Below are 17,933 nucleotides of genomic sequence, written 5' to 3' on the forward strand. Positions count from 1 at the left end.
GGGAGTGGGGAGGAATGGGATGTATTTAAGGAAAAAGTAATGGCATGTGCATAGGATGCAATGGCATGAGAAAGGTCGGAGGTAGGCAGATTAGAAAGGGTAGTGCCTGGTGAGATGAAGTAAAGTTGTTAGTGAAAGAGAAAAGAGGGGCATTTGGATGATATTTACAAGGAAGGAGTACCAATGACTGTGAGATGTATAGAAGACTGTGGCAGGAGGTAAAGAGGAAAGAGCAAGGGTTGAAAAAGAAGGCAAATGAGAGTTGGGAGAATTAAAAGAAGTTTTGGAAGGAAGTAAATATTGTGCAAAAGATGAGAACAAATGGGAACATCAGTGAAGGGGGAAAGGGATAACAGGTAGTGATGAAGTGAGAAGGAGATGGAGTGAGAATTTTGAAGGTTTGTCGAATGTGTTTGATGATAGAGTGGTAGATGTAGCGTGTTTTGGTTGGGTTTGTGTGTGAAGTGAGAGGGTCAGGGAGAAAGGTTTGGTTAAAAGAGAAGAGGTGGAGAAAGCCTTGCGGAAGATGAAATCCAGCAAGGTGGTGGGTTTTGATGGTAATGCAGTGGAATTTATCAAGAAAGGGGGTGACCGTGCTACTAACTTTTTTTTTAGGATGCTCAATGTATGTACGAATCACAGTGAAAAGCCTGAAGACTGGCAGAATGCATGTATTGTGACAATGTACAAAAGTAAAGGGTATAAAGGTGAGTGTTCAAACTACGGAGATATAAGTCTATTGAGTATTCCTGGAAAACTGAATGGGAGGTTATTGGCTGAGAGGGTGAAGGCATGTACAGAGCATCAGACTGGGGAGGAACAGTGTGGTTTCAGAAGTGGTAGAGGATGTGTGCATCAGGTGTTTGCTTTGAAAAATGTGAGAAATATTTAGAAAAACAGACGGATTTGCAAGGAGCATATATGCATTATTATCTTGTGGAGGCGAAGAAGATTTGTAGAGGTTTTCAGAAAAGAAGAGAGAAAGTTGGGGTGAAGAGAGTGGTGAGAGTAGGTGAGCTTGGAAAGGAGACTTGTGTGAGGAAGTACCAGGAGAGATTGAGTGCAGAATGAAAAAAGGTGAGACTAAATGATGTAATGGGAGTGGGGGAGGAATGGGATGTATTTAGGGAAGCAGTGATGGCTTGTGCAAAAGATGCCTGTGGCGTGAGAAAGGTGGGAGGTGGGCAGATTAGAAAGGGTAGAGTGGTGGGATGAAGAATTAAGATTGTTAGTGAAAGAGAAGAGAGAGGCATTTGGATGATTTTTGCAAGGAAATAGTGCAAATGACTGGGAGATGTATAAAAGAAAGAAACAGGAGGTCAAGAGAAAGGTGCAAGAGGTGAAAAAGAGGGCAAATGAGAGCTGAGGTGAGAGAGTATCATTAAATTTTAGGGAGAATAAAAACATGTTTGGAAGGAGGTAAATAAAGTGCATAAGACATGAGAAAAAATGGGAACATCTGTGAAGGGGGCTAATGGGGAGGTAATAACACGTAGTGGTGAAGTGAGGAGATGGAGTGAGTATTTTGAAGGTTTGTTGAATATGTTTGATGATAGAGTGGCAGATATAGAGTGTTTTGGTTGAGGTGGTGTGCGAAGTGATAGGGTCAAGGAGAATGGTTTGGTAACCAGAGAAGAGGTAGTGAAAACTTTGCGGAAGATGAAAGCTGGCAAGGCGGCCGGTTTGGATGGTACTGCTGTGGAATTCATCAAAAAATGGGTGACTGTGTTGTTTAGTGGTTGGTGAGGATATTCAATGTAAGTATGGTAAGTAAGTGAAATGCTGAAGATTGGCAGTATACATGTAAAGTGCCATTGTACAAAGACAAAGGGGATAAAGGAGACTGTTTAAATTACAGAGGTATAAGTTTGTTGAGTATTCCCGGGAAATCATATGGGAGGGTATTGATTGAGAGGGTGAAGGCATGTACAGAGCATCAGATTGGCGAAAAGCAGTGTGGTTTCAGAAGTGTTAGAGGATGTGTGGATCAGGTGTTTGCTTTGAAGAATGTATGTGAGAAATACTTAGAAAAACAAATGGATTTGTATGTAGCATTAATGGATCTGGAAAAGGCATATGATAGAATTGATAGAGATGCTCTGTGGAAAGTATTAAGAGTATATGGTGTAGGAGGTAAGTTGCTAAAAGCAGTGAAAAGTCTTTATCAAGGATGTAAGGCACGTGTATGAGTAGGAAGAAAGGAAAGTGATTGGTTCTCAGTGAATGTCGGTTTACGGCAGGGATGCATGATGTCTCCATGGCTGTCAAATTTGTTTACGAATGGGGTGGTTAGGGAGGTAAATGAAAGAGTTTTGGAGAGAGGGGCAAGTATGCAGTCTGTTGTGGATGAGAGGGCTTACGAAGTCAGTCAGTTGTTCGCTGATGATACAGCACTGGTGGCTGATTCGTGTGAGAAACTGCAGAAGCTGGTGACTGAGTTTGGTAAAGTGTATGAAAGAAGAAAGCAGAGAGAAATGTGAATAAGAGCAAGGTCATTAGGTTCAGTAGGGTTGAGGGACAAGTTAATTGGGAGGTACGTTTGAGTAGAGAAAAACTGGAGGAAGTGAAGTGTTTTAGATATCTGGGAGTGGATTTAGCAGCAGATTTAACCATGGAAGTGGAAGTGAATCAAGGGTGGGGGAGGGGGCGAAGGTTTTGGGAGCATTGAAGAATGTGTGGAAGGCAAGAATGTTGTCTCGGAGAGCAAAAATGGGTATGTTTGAAGGAATAGTGGTTCCAACAATGTTATATGGTTGCGAGGCGTGGGCTATAGATAGGGTTGTGCAGATGAGGGTGGATGTGTTGGAAATGAGATGTCTGAGGACAATATGTGGTGTCAGGTGGTTTGATCGAGTAAGTAATGAAAGGGTAAGAGGGAAGTGTGGTAATAAAAAGAGTGTGGTTGAAAGAGCATTAGGGGATGTACTGAAATGGTATGGTCACATGGAGAGAATGAGTGAGGAAAGATTGATAAGGAGGATATATGTGTCAGAGGTGGAGGGAATGAGGAGAAGTGGGAGACCAAACTGGAGGTGGAAAGATGGAGTGAAAAAGATTTTGAGTGATTGGGGCCTGAACATACAGGAGGGTGAAAGGCCTGCAAGGAATAGATTGAATTGGAACGATGTGGTATACTGGGGTCGATGTGCTGTCAATGGATTGAACCAGGGTATGTGAAGCGTCTGGGGTAAACTATGGAAAGTTTTGTGGGGCCTAGATGTGGAAGGGGAGCTGTGGTTTTGGTGCATTACACATGACAGCTTGAGACTGAGTGTGAACGAATGTGGCCTTTGTTGTCTTTTCTTAGCGCTACCTTGCGGGCGCGCGGGGGACATGGGTGCCATTTCTTGTGTGGTGGGGTGGCGACAGGAATGGATGAAGGCAGCAAGTACGAATATGAACATGTGTATACATGTATATGTCTGTGTATGTATATGTATGCATAAGATGAAATGTAAAGGTATGTATATGTGCATGTGTGGGCATGTATATATATATATGTGCGTGTGTGGGCATGTATATATATACATGAATATATGGGAGGGTTGGGCCATTCTTTCATCTGTTTCCTTGTGCTACCTTGCTAATGCGGGAAACAGCAACAAAGTATAATGAAAAATAAATAATCCATGGATCTGGAGAAGACATATGATAGGTCTGATAGAGATGCTTTGTGGAAGGTCTAAAAGAGTATATGGGGTGGGAGGTAAGCCGCGAGAAGCAGTAAAAATTTTCTATCAAGGATGTAAGGCATGTGTATGAGTAGGAAGAGAGGAAAGTGGTTAGTTCCCAGCCAAGGTCGGTCTGCAGCAGGGGTGTGTGATGTCTCCATGGTTGTTTAATTTGTTTACGGATGGAGTGGTTAGGGAGGTAAATGCAAGTGTTTTGTAGAGAGGGGTGAATATGCAGTCTGTTTGGGATGAGAGAGCCTGGGAAGTGACTCAGTTGCTGTTCACCAGTGATACAGCTATGGTGGTTGATTCAAGTGAGAAACTGCAGAAGTTGGTGACTGAGTTTGAAAAAGTGTGTGAAAGGAGAAAGTTCAGAGTAAATGCAAATAAAAGCAAGATTATCAGCTTCAGCAGGGATAAGGCACAATCAAATTGGGATGTAAGTTTGAATGGAGAAAAATTGTAGGAAGGGAAGTAACTTAGATATCTGGGAGTGGATTTACCAGCAAATGGAACCATGAGAGTGGAAGTGAGTCACAGGGTGGGGAAGGGGAAGAAGGTTCTTGGAGCAATGAAGAATGTGTGGAAAGAGAGAATGTTATCTTGGAGAGCAAAAATGGGTATGTTTGAAGGAATAGTAGTTCCAACAACATTATATGGTTGTAAGTCATGGACTGTAGATAGAGCTGTACGAAGGAGGGTGGATGCGTTGGAAATGAAATGTTTGAGGACAATGTGTGGTGTGAAGTGATTTGATCAAGTAAGTAATGAAAGGATAAGAGAGCTGTGTGGAAATAAGAGTGTGGTTGAGAGAGCAGAAGAGGGTGTGTTGAAAATGTATGGGCATATGAAGAGAATGACAGAGGAAAGGTTGACAGAGAATATATGTTTCAGAGGTGGAGGGAACAAGAAGCAGGAGACCAAATTGGAGGTGGAAGGATGGAATGAAAAAGATTCCAAGTGATTAGGGCCTGAATGTAAAGGATGGTGGGAGGCGTGCAAGGAACAGAGAGAACTGGAACAATGTGGTATTCTGAGGTTGAAGTGCTGTCAATGACGTGCTGTCAATGGACTGAACCAGGGCATGTGAAACATCTGGGGTAAATCATGGAAAGGTCTGTTGGGCCTGGTTGTGGATAGGGAGCTAAGGTTTCAGTGCATTACACATGACAGCTAGAGAATGAGTGTGAACAAATGTGGCCTTTTATATCTGTTTTCCTGGCACTACCTTGTTGAAGCAGGGGTAGTGATGCTTTTTCCTTTGGGGTGGGGTAGCACCAGGAATAGATGAAGGCAAGCAAGTATGAATATGTACATGTGTATATGAAGGTGAAATTGCACTTCAGTAAGAGTTCATACAATCTTACTTAAATTAAAATTTTTCTATACATGTCGCACGACATGTTTCGTGGAGACAATCCATCTCATCAGGTGCCAGTACTTAACAGAATTATCTAAAGGAAAGAGCCAATGATGTGAGGGGAGTGGGTGAGGAATAGCATGTATTTAGGGAAGCAGTGTTGGCATGTGCAAAAAATGTGTGTGGCATGAAAATGTTGGGAGGTGGGCAGATTAGAAAGGGTAGTGATTGGTGAGATGAAGAAGTAAAGTTGAGAGTGAAAGAGAAAAGAGAGGAGTTTGGACGATACTTAAAAGGAAGGAGTGCAAATGACTGGGAGATATATAAAAGAAAGCGGCAACAGGCCAAGCGGAAGGTGCAAGGGTTGAAAAAGAGGGCAATTGAGGGATGAGGCTAGACAATATCATTAAACTTTAGGGAGAATAAAAGATGTTTTGGAAGGAGGTATATAACGTGTATAAGATAAGAGAACAAATTGGAACATCAGTGAAGGGGGAAGAGGGGAAGTAATGACAGGTATTGATGAAGTGAGAAGATGGAGTGAGTATTTTGAAGGTTTGCTGAATGTGTTTGATGACAGAGTGGCAGATGTAGGGTGTTTTGGTTGGGGTGGTTTGCAAAGAGAGAGGGCTCAGGGAGAATGGTTTGGCTAAGAGAGAAGAGGTAGTGAAAGCTCTGTGGAAGAGGAAATCTGGCAAGGCGGTGGGTCACTTCCCTTTTGCTCCCTTCACCGATGTCCCTATTTGTTCTCTTTTCTTTTGCACATTATTTACCTCTTTCCAAAATATCTTTTCATTCTCCCTTAAGTTTAATGATACTCTCTCACCCCAACACTCATTTGCCCTCTTTCTCAATCCCTTAACCTTCCTCTTGAACTCCTGTTGCTTTCTCATATACATCTCCCAATCATTTGCACTCCTTACTTGTAAGTACTGCCCCAAATTCTCTCTTTTCTCTTTCATTAGCAGCTTTACTTCTTCATCCCATCACTCACTACACTTTTCAATCTGCCCACCTCCCACCTTTCACATGCCACATGCATATCTTGCACATGCTATCACTGCTTCTCTAAATACATCCCATTCCTCACCCACTCTCCTCACTTCATTTGCCCTCTCCTTCTGTCATTCTACTCTCAACCTCTGCAGGAATTTCTTCACATAAATCTCCTTTCCAAGCTCATTTACTCTTACCATGGTCTCCTGAACATTGTCTCCTCTCCTTTGAAAACCTCTACAAATCTTCACCCTCACTCATACAAGATAGTGATCAGACATCCCACCAGCTGCCTCTCTCAGCACATTTACATCCAAAAGTCTCTCTCTTACATGATTATCAATTAATAAGTAATCTAATAATACCAATAACCACCTCTCCTACTCAAATACGTATACTTGAGTGTATCTCTCTTTTTAAACCAGGTATTCCCAATCATCTGCCTTTTCTCAGCACACAACTCTACAAGCTCATCACCATTTCCATTCATAAGACTGACTACCTCATGCGCATCAATCATACCCTCAACTGCCACATTACTTACCTTAGCATTTATATCACCCATCACTAAATACCAGGTCTCATGCATCAAAACTGCTGACACACTTACTCAACTGCTACTAAAACACTTGCCTCTAATAATCTTTCTTCTCATGGCCAGGTGCATGCATAAGCACTAATAATCACCCATCTCTTGCCATCCACTTTCAGTTTTACCCACACAATCTAGAATTTATTTTCTTACATTCCATCACACCCTCCCACAACCCCTGCTTCAGGAGTAGTGCTACCCCTTCTCTAGCTCTTGTTCTCTCACCAACCCCTGACTTTACTCCCATGACATTTCTAAACCATTCTTCTCCTTTACCTCTAAGCTTCATTTCACTGAGAGCCAGAACATCCAGATTTCTTTCCTCAAACATTCTACCTACCTCTCCTCTATTCTCATCTTGGTTACGTCCACACCTGCACTATGGGTGCACTAAGAAAAAAAAAAAAAGAGTAAACTAGAAAAACTGAAACCTCTTTCTAGAATAAGCAAGGACAATGAGGATCATTCATGAATGACACAGAAAGGCAGACACACCTAACTATCATCTAAGCAATTCCCTAAAACTGAACTGAAGAACAAAATTCCTCATTTCAAAAAGACAGTTTCTGTTATGCTGTCTTGATATCATATATCAATCACTGGATTTCCAACCTGTGCAGAAGTCAGTGTAGGTGTGTTTGGGTGTAGCAGCAAGGCAGAAATAACTGCAACAAGCCCAGGACACTGTAGATCTAATCGCTCTATCACTGCATCAGGGCTAAGGCTAGACACCTGGTAGTACTGTGTTGCTTGGTTCCACTCCGCTTCAGTTTCACACCTGCAAAGCAAAGTATCTCAGCATCTTATTATCATAAGGGGTCCATAACTTGAAAATGGTAGAAGTGGTTTAAAGCTTGCACAGTGTTTAATATAAAGTGCTTCAAGCATGTGGAACAGAAAAATAGCATATCAAATACCCTCAAGATGCAATGAAAAAGGAACATGGGATTAGAGAAGTAAAACCATGGATAACAGTGAAATAAAAGAACATTATACAGTAGAATCATAAAGGAAGTAATTCCTTACATCTCTGGCAATATTCCACCATATTACAATACTATACCATAACTAAACACCAATAAATTTTCAATACATCTCAAACAATGTTCAGAAGTCTTCTGTTTTCCAAGAGTGATTATAGTTACAAAATTTTACACATAAGTACATCTCTAACAGTCCCTTTAAAACTTCAACAATTTCCTATTACTTCTCCAGCAGTTTAGCAAAAACAATTTAAACAAAGGCAAATCATTCCTCTTGCACTATCAATACCACATGTACACCAATTATACCCTAAACTGCCACATTATTCACCTTCGCATTTAAATCACCCATCACTAAATCCCGATCTCACGCATCAAAGCTGCTGGCACACTCACTCAGCTGCTCCCAAACTACTTGCCTCTTCTGATCTTTCCTCTTTACCCACTAATTTCAGGATAATAGAAATTAGCTGTAATGACTATCTGAAGTGGAAAAATGGATACTATACATCATTTCATCTTTCACTCTACAAATAAAGATACCCATTGATTTGTAGTATATAATGATTTCAATAACATATGAGGGAGTTATCAGACTGTATCACTGGAAGTACAGTCTCATCAAAGACCTTTTCATTTCAAAAGAGTCTACATTTCCCTGTTACTGGAAATGGTATAGCCTTGGGCTGTAGGGGCTTTTAGAAAGGTCCTGGATAATACCACGACTCTTTCACAGAAATTGGTCCTGAGGTTATTGTAAACAAATAGATATTTGAATATCTTATAAGTGTGTGCTATGCATCTCAATGGGGTAAATGTATTCACATCATATTCTGCCAATCAGTCTTCTCAGGGAAAGACAGATTACAGATAAATAACTTGGGAAAATAGTACAATTCAACATAAGTATGGGAAGATCTACCTATCTATCTATATATCTGATGTCTGCTTCCTCCTGGACCTTCCTCAAGGAGGTGGCCACAGTAATAGTCTCCATGGCTAGTGAACTCCAATGACACTTCTCAGCCTTTAGTGCCTCACCCTTAACAGGCGACTGGCAGAGGGCAGCTCTAGCACAGTGTTTCCAGAGGCTCCTACATCAAGTTCCTACAGACTACCTTTACTTAAAGCTCCTGCCTAATGTTCCTACCTATTACATCTACCTTATGTTTCTACCTAATGCTTGTGTCTAAATGTTCCTACCATTTTGCCAAAAGGCTGGGCTAGCAAATAGTCCTTATCATAGGAAAATCTAGAGTTACAAAGAATGAGAATCTAGAGTTACAAAGAATGAGCTATGAGTTATATGCTGTCAAGTGTTATATATGACAAGGAGAGATTGTATGTTTGTACGCCAGAAGTTCAAATGAGGGTAAGGCAAAAAGAAAAGACAGCTACCTGGGGAAGAGTAGTGCAACTTGAAAACCATTAAAGTGCTAGCTCACTACGCAGCTATCACTAACCCTCACAATACCTAAGTGGATAATACTGGTAATTCACCTTCCTGGTTGTTGACTCCTCACCAACTACTACCTCGATATGGGAAGATATGAACTAAAACACTGTCCTGCATCAAAGGTGTCCTAGTAGGACACCTTATCAAGTACACACATACATAATAAATTAATGTGCTGGCTAAACTAACTTATTAAAACCTACTGGGCATAGTAGTCACCAAGCAGTGCTGAAGAGTCCTGCAGGAGAGAGTACAGGTCCTCCTCAGCTTCTTGAACCTGAGGAAGCTCATGGTGAAGGGCAGTTGTGAGGACCAGATGAGCTTCTAAGAGAAGGTGCAAGTATGTGGATGGTGAGGCAGATCTGTGGCTCCGGCCCACACGTACCATCTCCTTATACAGGCTGGCAGCAGTTGGCAGATGAAGAGAATAAACTGTGTGGGACTTATCACCACCCCTGAAAAAAATCAAAATCCAAGTCATCTTAGATAATGAAGAAAAACAACATTGAATAAGTTCAAGAAGTCAACGTCAAGCCATTGAAAAGGGTCTTTTTTTTTGCTAGACTCTTTACTTGCCTTTACCGTTAAAGCAGTTTACTTACAAGCTTTTCAGTTACCTAAGGTATGGGAGGTAAACATATGAATAATCACCTTTACAGCAATACTCTAATATGTCCCTAGAGAACCCTGAAAAATATGCTTTCGGCAATTAGTTAAGTCATAACAGCCTAGAAAAAAAAAAGAACTAAGAGAACAAACATGCTTGTCTCAGATCTCAAATGGTTGTTGGAAGGCAAGCCATCCCCCACAGGGGAGGGTGGGCCAGGTGATGAGCTGCGGGCAAGTGAGAAGACCAGCTTAAAATGCATTTTATTAGTTCACAGACAACTTTTTAAGCAAATTCCATCACTTGACCCCCATCTCTTGTGCTCCAACCAGAGTAATCAACAGAGAGGAGGACTTATTCACTCGGAAAATTATAATGTCATTATTAGATGGAATAACATCTCCAATTTATCTGTTTACTGAAGACAACCAAATATGTGACACCTTCCTGAAGCCACTAGCATTGCTCAATCTCTGAAGACTACACAGCCTTGTACAGTAATGAGATATACAGTAGGTGCAATTTTTATCATAAATCTTGTGAGAATTTAAGAAAAAAAAGTAACAATTTCACAAGACATGAGCCAAAGAAGGGGTCTCAAATACAAAATATTGTCCAAATATGCACCCTACTATAAGTCGTTAGTTGGCAAACTTCACAGCTTTCTTATCCAACTAAGAAATTTTAATCCTTGAACATGACACAAGACTCATAAGACCATGGAAAGCTCCTCAGTCCTAAAATAACTACCACATCCTGGTAGGCCTGAGTCCTGTCAGTGTCTCCAATGAAGGATACTCCTGGGATAACTCAGGTTACAGTCTGTCTACTGACTAAACTCATCAGAGTTGTGGTACAATAATTGCAAAAAACACTATCTGCTCCCATATATTTTCAAAGGCAAAACATGGCTAAGATTTACTGTGGGTACAAGCAGATAATGCTCTCAGGGCGAAATCATCATACATCTGGATGCTGAGACTAGTGTTTCTAATTTTGTGAGCACCAGCAACCTGCCTATCTTTAAAGATGTTCTTTCTTTACTCTTTCTGGTAGCCATTTCATTTTGAGAATTTTGCTCCGGGCACAGTATTTCTTCTACCTGTGCTCCAAGATGGTTACTCTTACCTTTCTAAGGAGTAGAAAGCTAGAATTCTCGAATGGAAGCAAGAAGATGTGGACTCACTGTGAGATTTCTATGGTAATAGGGGCTCAGAATGCACTATCAGGCAACTGCTTCCTGCAATGCCTTATCAGAGCCTCCCCTCATTCAGAACCAAATATGAACCAAGATTACATTAGGAACCATACCAAATCCAAGCCCAGATGTCTGCAGATGGTAATCAAGGCTAAAATTTAAGCATCACATCGTCTTTATACGGGGAGGCAGAGAAGGTTTTTTTGTAGATACTGAGCTGTACCTAAACTGAAGCTGGTACCCCTTCATGTATCAACCAGAGGAAAGATGAAGTGAAGACTGGGCTGTGCATTGACTGCCCATACCAAAAATCAAACCAGAGCCAGAAGAAAAATCAGCACCACAACTCTACCAACTACATCACCAAGACACACACGTAAAAAAAAAAAACTGTCAAAATAAAAATACTGGCCAAAGCAACTGATGTGTCTGTCCCTAAAGGAAGTTTTCATTACCTCTCCAGAAATAATTTCATGCATGATAATTTGCATATCATCCTGAAATGGCTTCAAACAGTCTCTTTTAAGGACAACTTGGCCTTCTAGAAATCCATTAAACCATCCTCCTTTCCAATGAATGGATTAAAGCTAGGAAAATGTACAACCAATACTTAGCTCTCCTAACTTTTGCTAATGCTGGTTGAAACTAAATGTAAACTCACCTCTAAATATATCTCAGCCACATCTTTAGTAAGTGGGGAGACCACCACTTCTTGCCCCTAGCTAAATCTGCTACTCACCACAATTTTTATGACGACTGGAGCAACCCTTTGACAAAAGGAGTTTACTAAAACTTCCTGGTTACAAAACTGGCTTTTCAGCCACAGAGCTACCCAGAGGGAATTTCAACCAATAAGCTTTAAAGTGCCTGTGACAAAAAGATAGGAGGCCACACTTAAAAATCTTATGTTCTCTAAGGTGAACAGATTCTGATTTAGCCATTTTAAACTCATCCAATTCCCCTTCATCCACTATGACTGTCTCAAGGGTATATTTTGCAAGCTATTTCTTGGAGAAATGAGCAAGGCACTCAGACCATATCTATGAAAGTAAGCCTTTTCAGTTCTCAATCCTAATCCTTCATCCTGTGGGTTATTCATTATCTTGTGGGTTAATATCTACTCTCACATTTAGTAGAATGTCCTACCATGCATCTTCGATCCCAAACTCCTTTCATTGAGATACTTGGAGAAAGATTAAGCCCACCACTCATATATTCTGGGCCAGGCAGTATATCCTCTACCTCTTATTCATTACTATACTATCCTCATTAAACTATTTTAATAACACTTTCCAACCTCTCCACTTTCTCCATAACAATAAACATCTTAAGATGAGAGGAATGTTTTGGTGTTTAAAGATTATGAACCTTGTGCAGCAAACTTATGTTAAATATTTCAAGCTTCCAATTTGAAAAAAATCTCTATTAATTAAGAGAATTTCACTGTCAACCACAAGGGCAGTCAATGCAAAAGTTCCTGCTTTATAACCAATCTGACAACTTATCTAGAGACCAACCAGATTCTCTTTTCACAACTGAAAAGTGCCTTAATTTATTCTAAAGAATAAACTTAGATAAATGCTATAACCCAACTAATGGATTCTAAATGAGCTGACCTATTTTAGAAAAGAGTATCTAGCTATATCTCTGATGCCCATCCCATTGGAAACTCCCACAAGAGGGTGGCCAAGACAGAGGAGACTCATAACTGTTGAACTCCAGTGCTGCTTCTTAGCCTTAAGTGCCTCACCCACAGCAGGTCATTGACAGAAGGTAACTCTAACAGTGTTTTCAGAGGGTTCTACCTCATGTTCCTACTTCCATTTCCAAATTATGAAGCCATTAAGCAAAAACTGTTGTGAGCTGCCACCAAAAATTTCTGAGGGTTGCTCTAGGTCCAAAGATATTATAGGCAACGTAACTACATTAAAGATGAACCTTCATTACAATGCAGCAACCAGTCTACAAACTGACAACCTAAAGCATGGACCAAGAAGTCATGCAGCTACAAATGATCATGAAGAAATCATGGATATTTTTACCTACTTGTACTGCAATGGGAGAGAGTTTTAAATTTGTGAAGCCCCATCTCTTGACCATCCTCCTTCAAACAACTTTTCTTTTCATTTTATTATACTTGATCGCCACTTCCCATGTCAGCAAGGTAGTGCAAGGAAACAGATGAAGAAAGACCCATCCACTCACATACACATATATATATGCATAAATGCCCATACACGCACATATACGTAACATTATTATCATTATTATTATTATACTTAGTCGCTGTCTCCCGCATTAGTGAGGTAGTACAAGGAAACAGACGAAAGAATGGCCCAACCCACCCACATACACACATGTATACGTAAATGCCCACACACGCACATATACATACCTATACACTTCAACGTATACATACATATACATACACAGACATATACACATACACACATGTACATATTCATACCTCCTGCCTTCATCCATTCCCACCACCACCAAACCACACATGAAATGGCATCACTCTCCCCTGCGCACGCGCGAGAAAGTGCTAGGAAGACAACAAGCGCCACATTTGTTCACACTCAGTCACTAGCTGTCATGTGCAGCGCAAACCAAAACTCCCTTTCCATATCCAGGCCCCACAAAACTTTCCATGGTTTACCCAAAATGCTTCACATGCCCTGGTTCAATCCATTGACAGCACGTCGACCCCAGTATACCACATCAACCCAATTCACTCTATTCCTTGCACGCTTTTCACCCTCCTGTATGTTTAGGCCCCGATTGATCAAAATCTTTTTCACTCCATCCTTCCATCTCCAATTTGGTCTCCCACTTCTCCCCATTCCTCCACCTCTGACACATATAACTTCTTTGTCAATCTTTCCTCACTCATTTTCTCTTATGTATCCAAACCATTTCAATATACCCTCTTCTGCTCTCTCAACCACACTCTCTTTATTGCCACACATATCTCTTATCGTTTCATTACTTAATCAAACCACACCTCACACCACATATTGTCCTCAAGCATCTCATTTCCAACACATCCACCCTCCTCCACACAACCCTATCAATAGCCCATGCCTCGCAACCATATAACATTGTTGGAACCACTATTCCTTCAAAGATACCCAATTTTGTGTTCTGAGATAATGTTCTCACCTTCCACACATTTCTTCAATGCTTCCAGAACTTTTGCCCCCTCCCCCATCCTGTGACTCACTTCTGCTTCCTTGGTTCCATCTGCTGCCAAATCCACTCCCAGATATCTAAAACACTTTACTTCCTCCAGTTTTTCACCATTCAAACTTACCTCCCAGTTTTTCACCATTCAAACTTACCTCCCAACTGACTTGTCCCTCCACCCTACTGTACCTAATAACCTTGCTCTTATTCACATTTACTCTCAGCTTTCTTCTTTCACACACTTTACCAAACTCAGTCACCAACTTCTGCAGTTTCTCACCCGAATCAGAAACCAGTGCTGTATCATCAGCGAACAACTGACATACACATATATACCCTCCCCTCTTTGTATTTTAATTTTCTAAAAGGGGAAAACAGAAGAAAGAGTCATGCAGGGAGTGCTCATCCTCCTCGAAGGCTCAGACTGAGGTGTCTAAATGTGTGTGGATGTAACCAAGATGAGAAAATAGGAGAGACAGGTAGTATGTTTGAGGAAAGGAACGTGGATGTTTTGGCTCTGAGTGAAACAAAGCTCAAGGGTAAAGGGGAAGAGTGGTTTCGGAATGTTTTGGGAGTAAAGTCAGGGGTTGGTGAGAGGACAAGAGCAAAGGAAGGAGTAGCACTACTCCTGAAGCAGGAGTTGTGGGAGTATGTGATTGAGTGTAAGAAAGTAAACTCTAGACTGACATGGGTAAAACTGAAAGCGGATGGAGAGAAATGCACCTGGGCATGAGAAGAAAGATCATGAAAGGCAAGTGTTTTGGGAGCAGCTGAGTGAGTGTGTTAGCAGCTTTGATGCACAAATCTGGTTTATAGTGATGGGTGATTTGAATGCAAAGGTGAGTACTGTGGCAGTTGAGGGCATAATTGGTGTACATGGGGTGTTTAGTGTTGTAAATGGAAATGGTGAAGATCTCGTAGATCTATGTGCTTTCTGAAAGAGGACAGGTGATTGGGAATACCTGGTTTAAAAAGAGATATACATAAGTATACATATGTAAGTAGGAGATATAGCCAGAGAGCATTATTGGATTACGTGTTAAATGATAGGCACGAGAAAGAGAGACTTTTGGATGTAAATGTGCTGAAAAGGGCAACTGGAGGGATGTCTGATCATTATCTTGTGGAGGTGAAGGTGAAGCTATGTAGAGGTTTTCAGAAAAGAAGAGAGAATGTTGGGGTGAAGAAAGTGGAGAGAGTAAGTGAACTTGGAAAGGAGACTTGTGTGATGAAGTACCAGGAGAGATCGAGAGCAGAATGGAAAAAGGTGAGAGCAAATGATGTAATGGAAGTGGGGGAGGAATGGTATGTATTCGGGGAAGGAGTGATGGCCTGTGCAAAAGATGCCTGTGGCATGAGAAAGTTGGGAGATGGGCAGATTAAAAAGGGTAGTGAGTGGTGGGATGAAGAAGTAAGATTGTTAGTGAAAGAAGAGAGTGGCATTTGGATGATTTCTGCAGGGAAATAGCACAAATGACTGGGAGATGTATAAAAGAAAGAGGCAGGAGGTCAAGAGAAACGTGCAAGAGGTGAAAAAGAGGGCAAATGAGAGTTAGGGCGAGAGAGTATCATCAAATTTTAGGGAGAATAAAAAGATGTTTTGGAAGGAGATAAATAAAGTGGGTTAAGACAAGAGAACAAATGAGAACATCAGTGAAGGGGCAAATGGGAAGGTAATAACAATTAGTAGTGAAGTGAGAGGGAGATGGAGTGAGTATTTTGAAGGTTTGTTGAATGTGTATGATGATAGAATGGGAGATATAGGGTGTTTTGGTCGAGGTGGCATGCAAAGTGAGAGGGTCAAGGAGAATGATTTGGTAAACAGAGAAGAGGTATTGAAAGCTTTGTGGAAGATGAAAGCCAGAAAGGTGGCGGATTTGGATGGTACTGCTGTGGAATTTATTAAAAAAGGGGGTGACTGTGTTGTTGACTGGTTGGTGAGGATATTCAATGTAAGTATAGTTCATGGTGAAGTGCCTGAGGATTGGCAGAATGGGTGTATAGTGCCATTGTACAAAGACAAAAGGGATAAAGGTGAGTGTTCAAATTACAGAGGTATTAGTTTGTTGAGTATTCCTAGGAAATTATATGGGAGGGTATTGATTGAGAGGGTCAAGGCATGTACAGAGCATCAGATTGGGGAAGAGCAGTGTGGTTTCAGAAGTGGTAGAGGATGTGTGGATCAGGTGTTTGCTTTGAAGAATGTATGTGAGAAATACTTAGAAAAGCAGATGGATTTGTATGTAGCATTTATGGATCTGGAGAAGGCATATGTTAGAGTTGATAGAGATGCTTTGTGGAAGGTATTAAGAGTATATGGTGTGGGAGGTAAGTTGCTAGAAGCAATAAAAAGCTTTTATCATGGATGTAAGGCAAGTGTACGAGTAGGAAGAGAGGAAAGTATTTGGTTCCCAGTGAATGTTACTTTGTGGCAGGGGTGCATGATGTCTCCATGGCTGTTTAATTTGTTTATGGATGGGGTTGTTAGGGAGGTGAATTAAAGAGTTTTGGAGAGAGGGGCAAGTATGCAGTCTGTTGGGGATGAGGGCTTGGGCAGTGAGTTAGTTGTTGTTCGCTGATGATACAGCACTGGTGGCTGATTCAGGTGAAAAATTGCAGAAGTTGGTGACTGAGTTTGGTAAAGTGTGTGAAAGAAGAAAGCTGAGAGTAAATGTGAATAACAGCAAGGCTATTAAGTTCAGTAGGGTTGAGGGACAAGTAAATTGGGAGGTAAATTTAAATGGAGAAAAACTGGAGGAAGTGAAGTGTTTTACATATCTGTGAGTAGATTTGTCAGCAGATGGAACCATGGAAGTGGAAAAGAGTCACAGGGAGGGGGAGGGGGCAAAGGTTCTGGGAGCACTGAAGAATGTGTGGAAGGCGAGAACGTTATCTCGGAAAGCAAAAATGGGTATGTTTGAAGGAATAGTTATTCCAACAATGTTACATGGTCGTGAGGCACAGTCACATGGAGAGAATGAGTAAAAGATTGACAAAGAGGATATATATGTCAGAGGTGGAGGGAACAAGGAGAAGTGGGAGACCAAACTGGAGGTGGAAGGATGGAGTGAAAAAGATTTTGAGCGATCAGGGCCTGAACATACAGGAGGGTGTAAGGCGTGCAAGAAATTGAGTGAATTGGAGTGATGTGGTATACTGGGGTCGACGGGCTATCAGTGGATTGAACCAGGGCATGTGAAGCATCTGGGGTAAACCATGGAAAGTTTTGTGGGGCCTGGATGTGGAAAGGGAGCTGTGGTTTTGGTGCATTAAACATGACAAGTAGAGTCTGAATGTGGAAAAATGTGGCCTTTGTTGTCCTTTCCTAGCGCTACATCGCATGCATGTGGGGGAGGGGGGTGTCAATTCATGTGTGGCAGGGTGGCGGCGGGAATGGATGAAGGCAGCATGTATGAACATGTGCATGTGTACATATGTATATGTCTGTTTATATATGTATACGTTGAAATGTATAGGTATGTATATGTGCGTATGTGGGCGTTTATGTATATACATGTGTATGTGGGTGGGTTGGGCCATTCTATCACCTGTTTCCTTGCGCAACCTTGCTAACGCAGGAGACAGCAACAAAGAGTATAATAAATGAAATAAAAAAATATAGAAGCATTTCTGAGAAACACCAATGTTAAGACACGATTAATTGCCAACAAGATCACAAAGATATCCAAGCCTTACTCGTTGTTGGCAGCTATGAGGGCAAGACAGGAGTCCGTAAGGGTAAGAGTCTCCACATTGAGGAACGGCCGCAGTCCCACCAGACACACAGTTTCTTCCCAGTGTGGTGGTACCTAAGTAACAAAAATCTTATTTCAAAATGAGAAGTTTCACATAAATAACTTTCTAGAAGAGAGAAAAACAGA

At 41.2% G+C, this 17,933-nt stretch overlaps 1 protein-coding gene across 6 annotated transcripts in view; it reads right to left on the minus strand.

Annotated features, from left to right (window-relative positions):
* The window catches only part of LOC139751395 (BLOC-2 complex member HPS3), a 186,387-nt gene that overhangs the window by 66,283 nt on the left and 102,171 nt on the right, over nucleotides 1–17,933 (minus strand). For all 6 annotated transcript variants that reach the window (XM_071666777.1, XM_071666775.1, XM_071666776.1 and 3 more), the window contains 3 exons: nucleotides 17,749–17,861; nucleotides 9,262–9,513; nucleotides 7,232–7,397 (listed from right to left, as the gene is read on the minus strand). In XM_071666777.1, the coding sequence (XP_071522878.1) occupies nucleotides 7,232–7,397; nucleotides 9,262–9,513; nucleotides 17,749–17,861 (531 nt within the window). The remainder of the gene's footprint in view (nucleotides 1–7,231; nucleotides 7,398–9,261; nucleotides 9,514–17,748; nucleotides 17,862–17,933) is intronic.

The sequence above is a fragment of the Panulirus ornatus genome, chromosome 11, assembly GCF_036320965.1.
Source record: "Panulirus ornatus isolate Po-2019 chromosome 11, ASM3632096v1, whole genome shotgun sequence".
Taxonomy (NCBI): domain Eukaryota; kingdom Metazoa; phylum Arthropoda; class Malacostraca; order Decapoda; family Palinuridae; genus Panulirus; species Panulirus ornatus.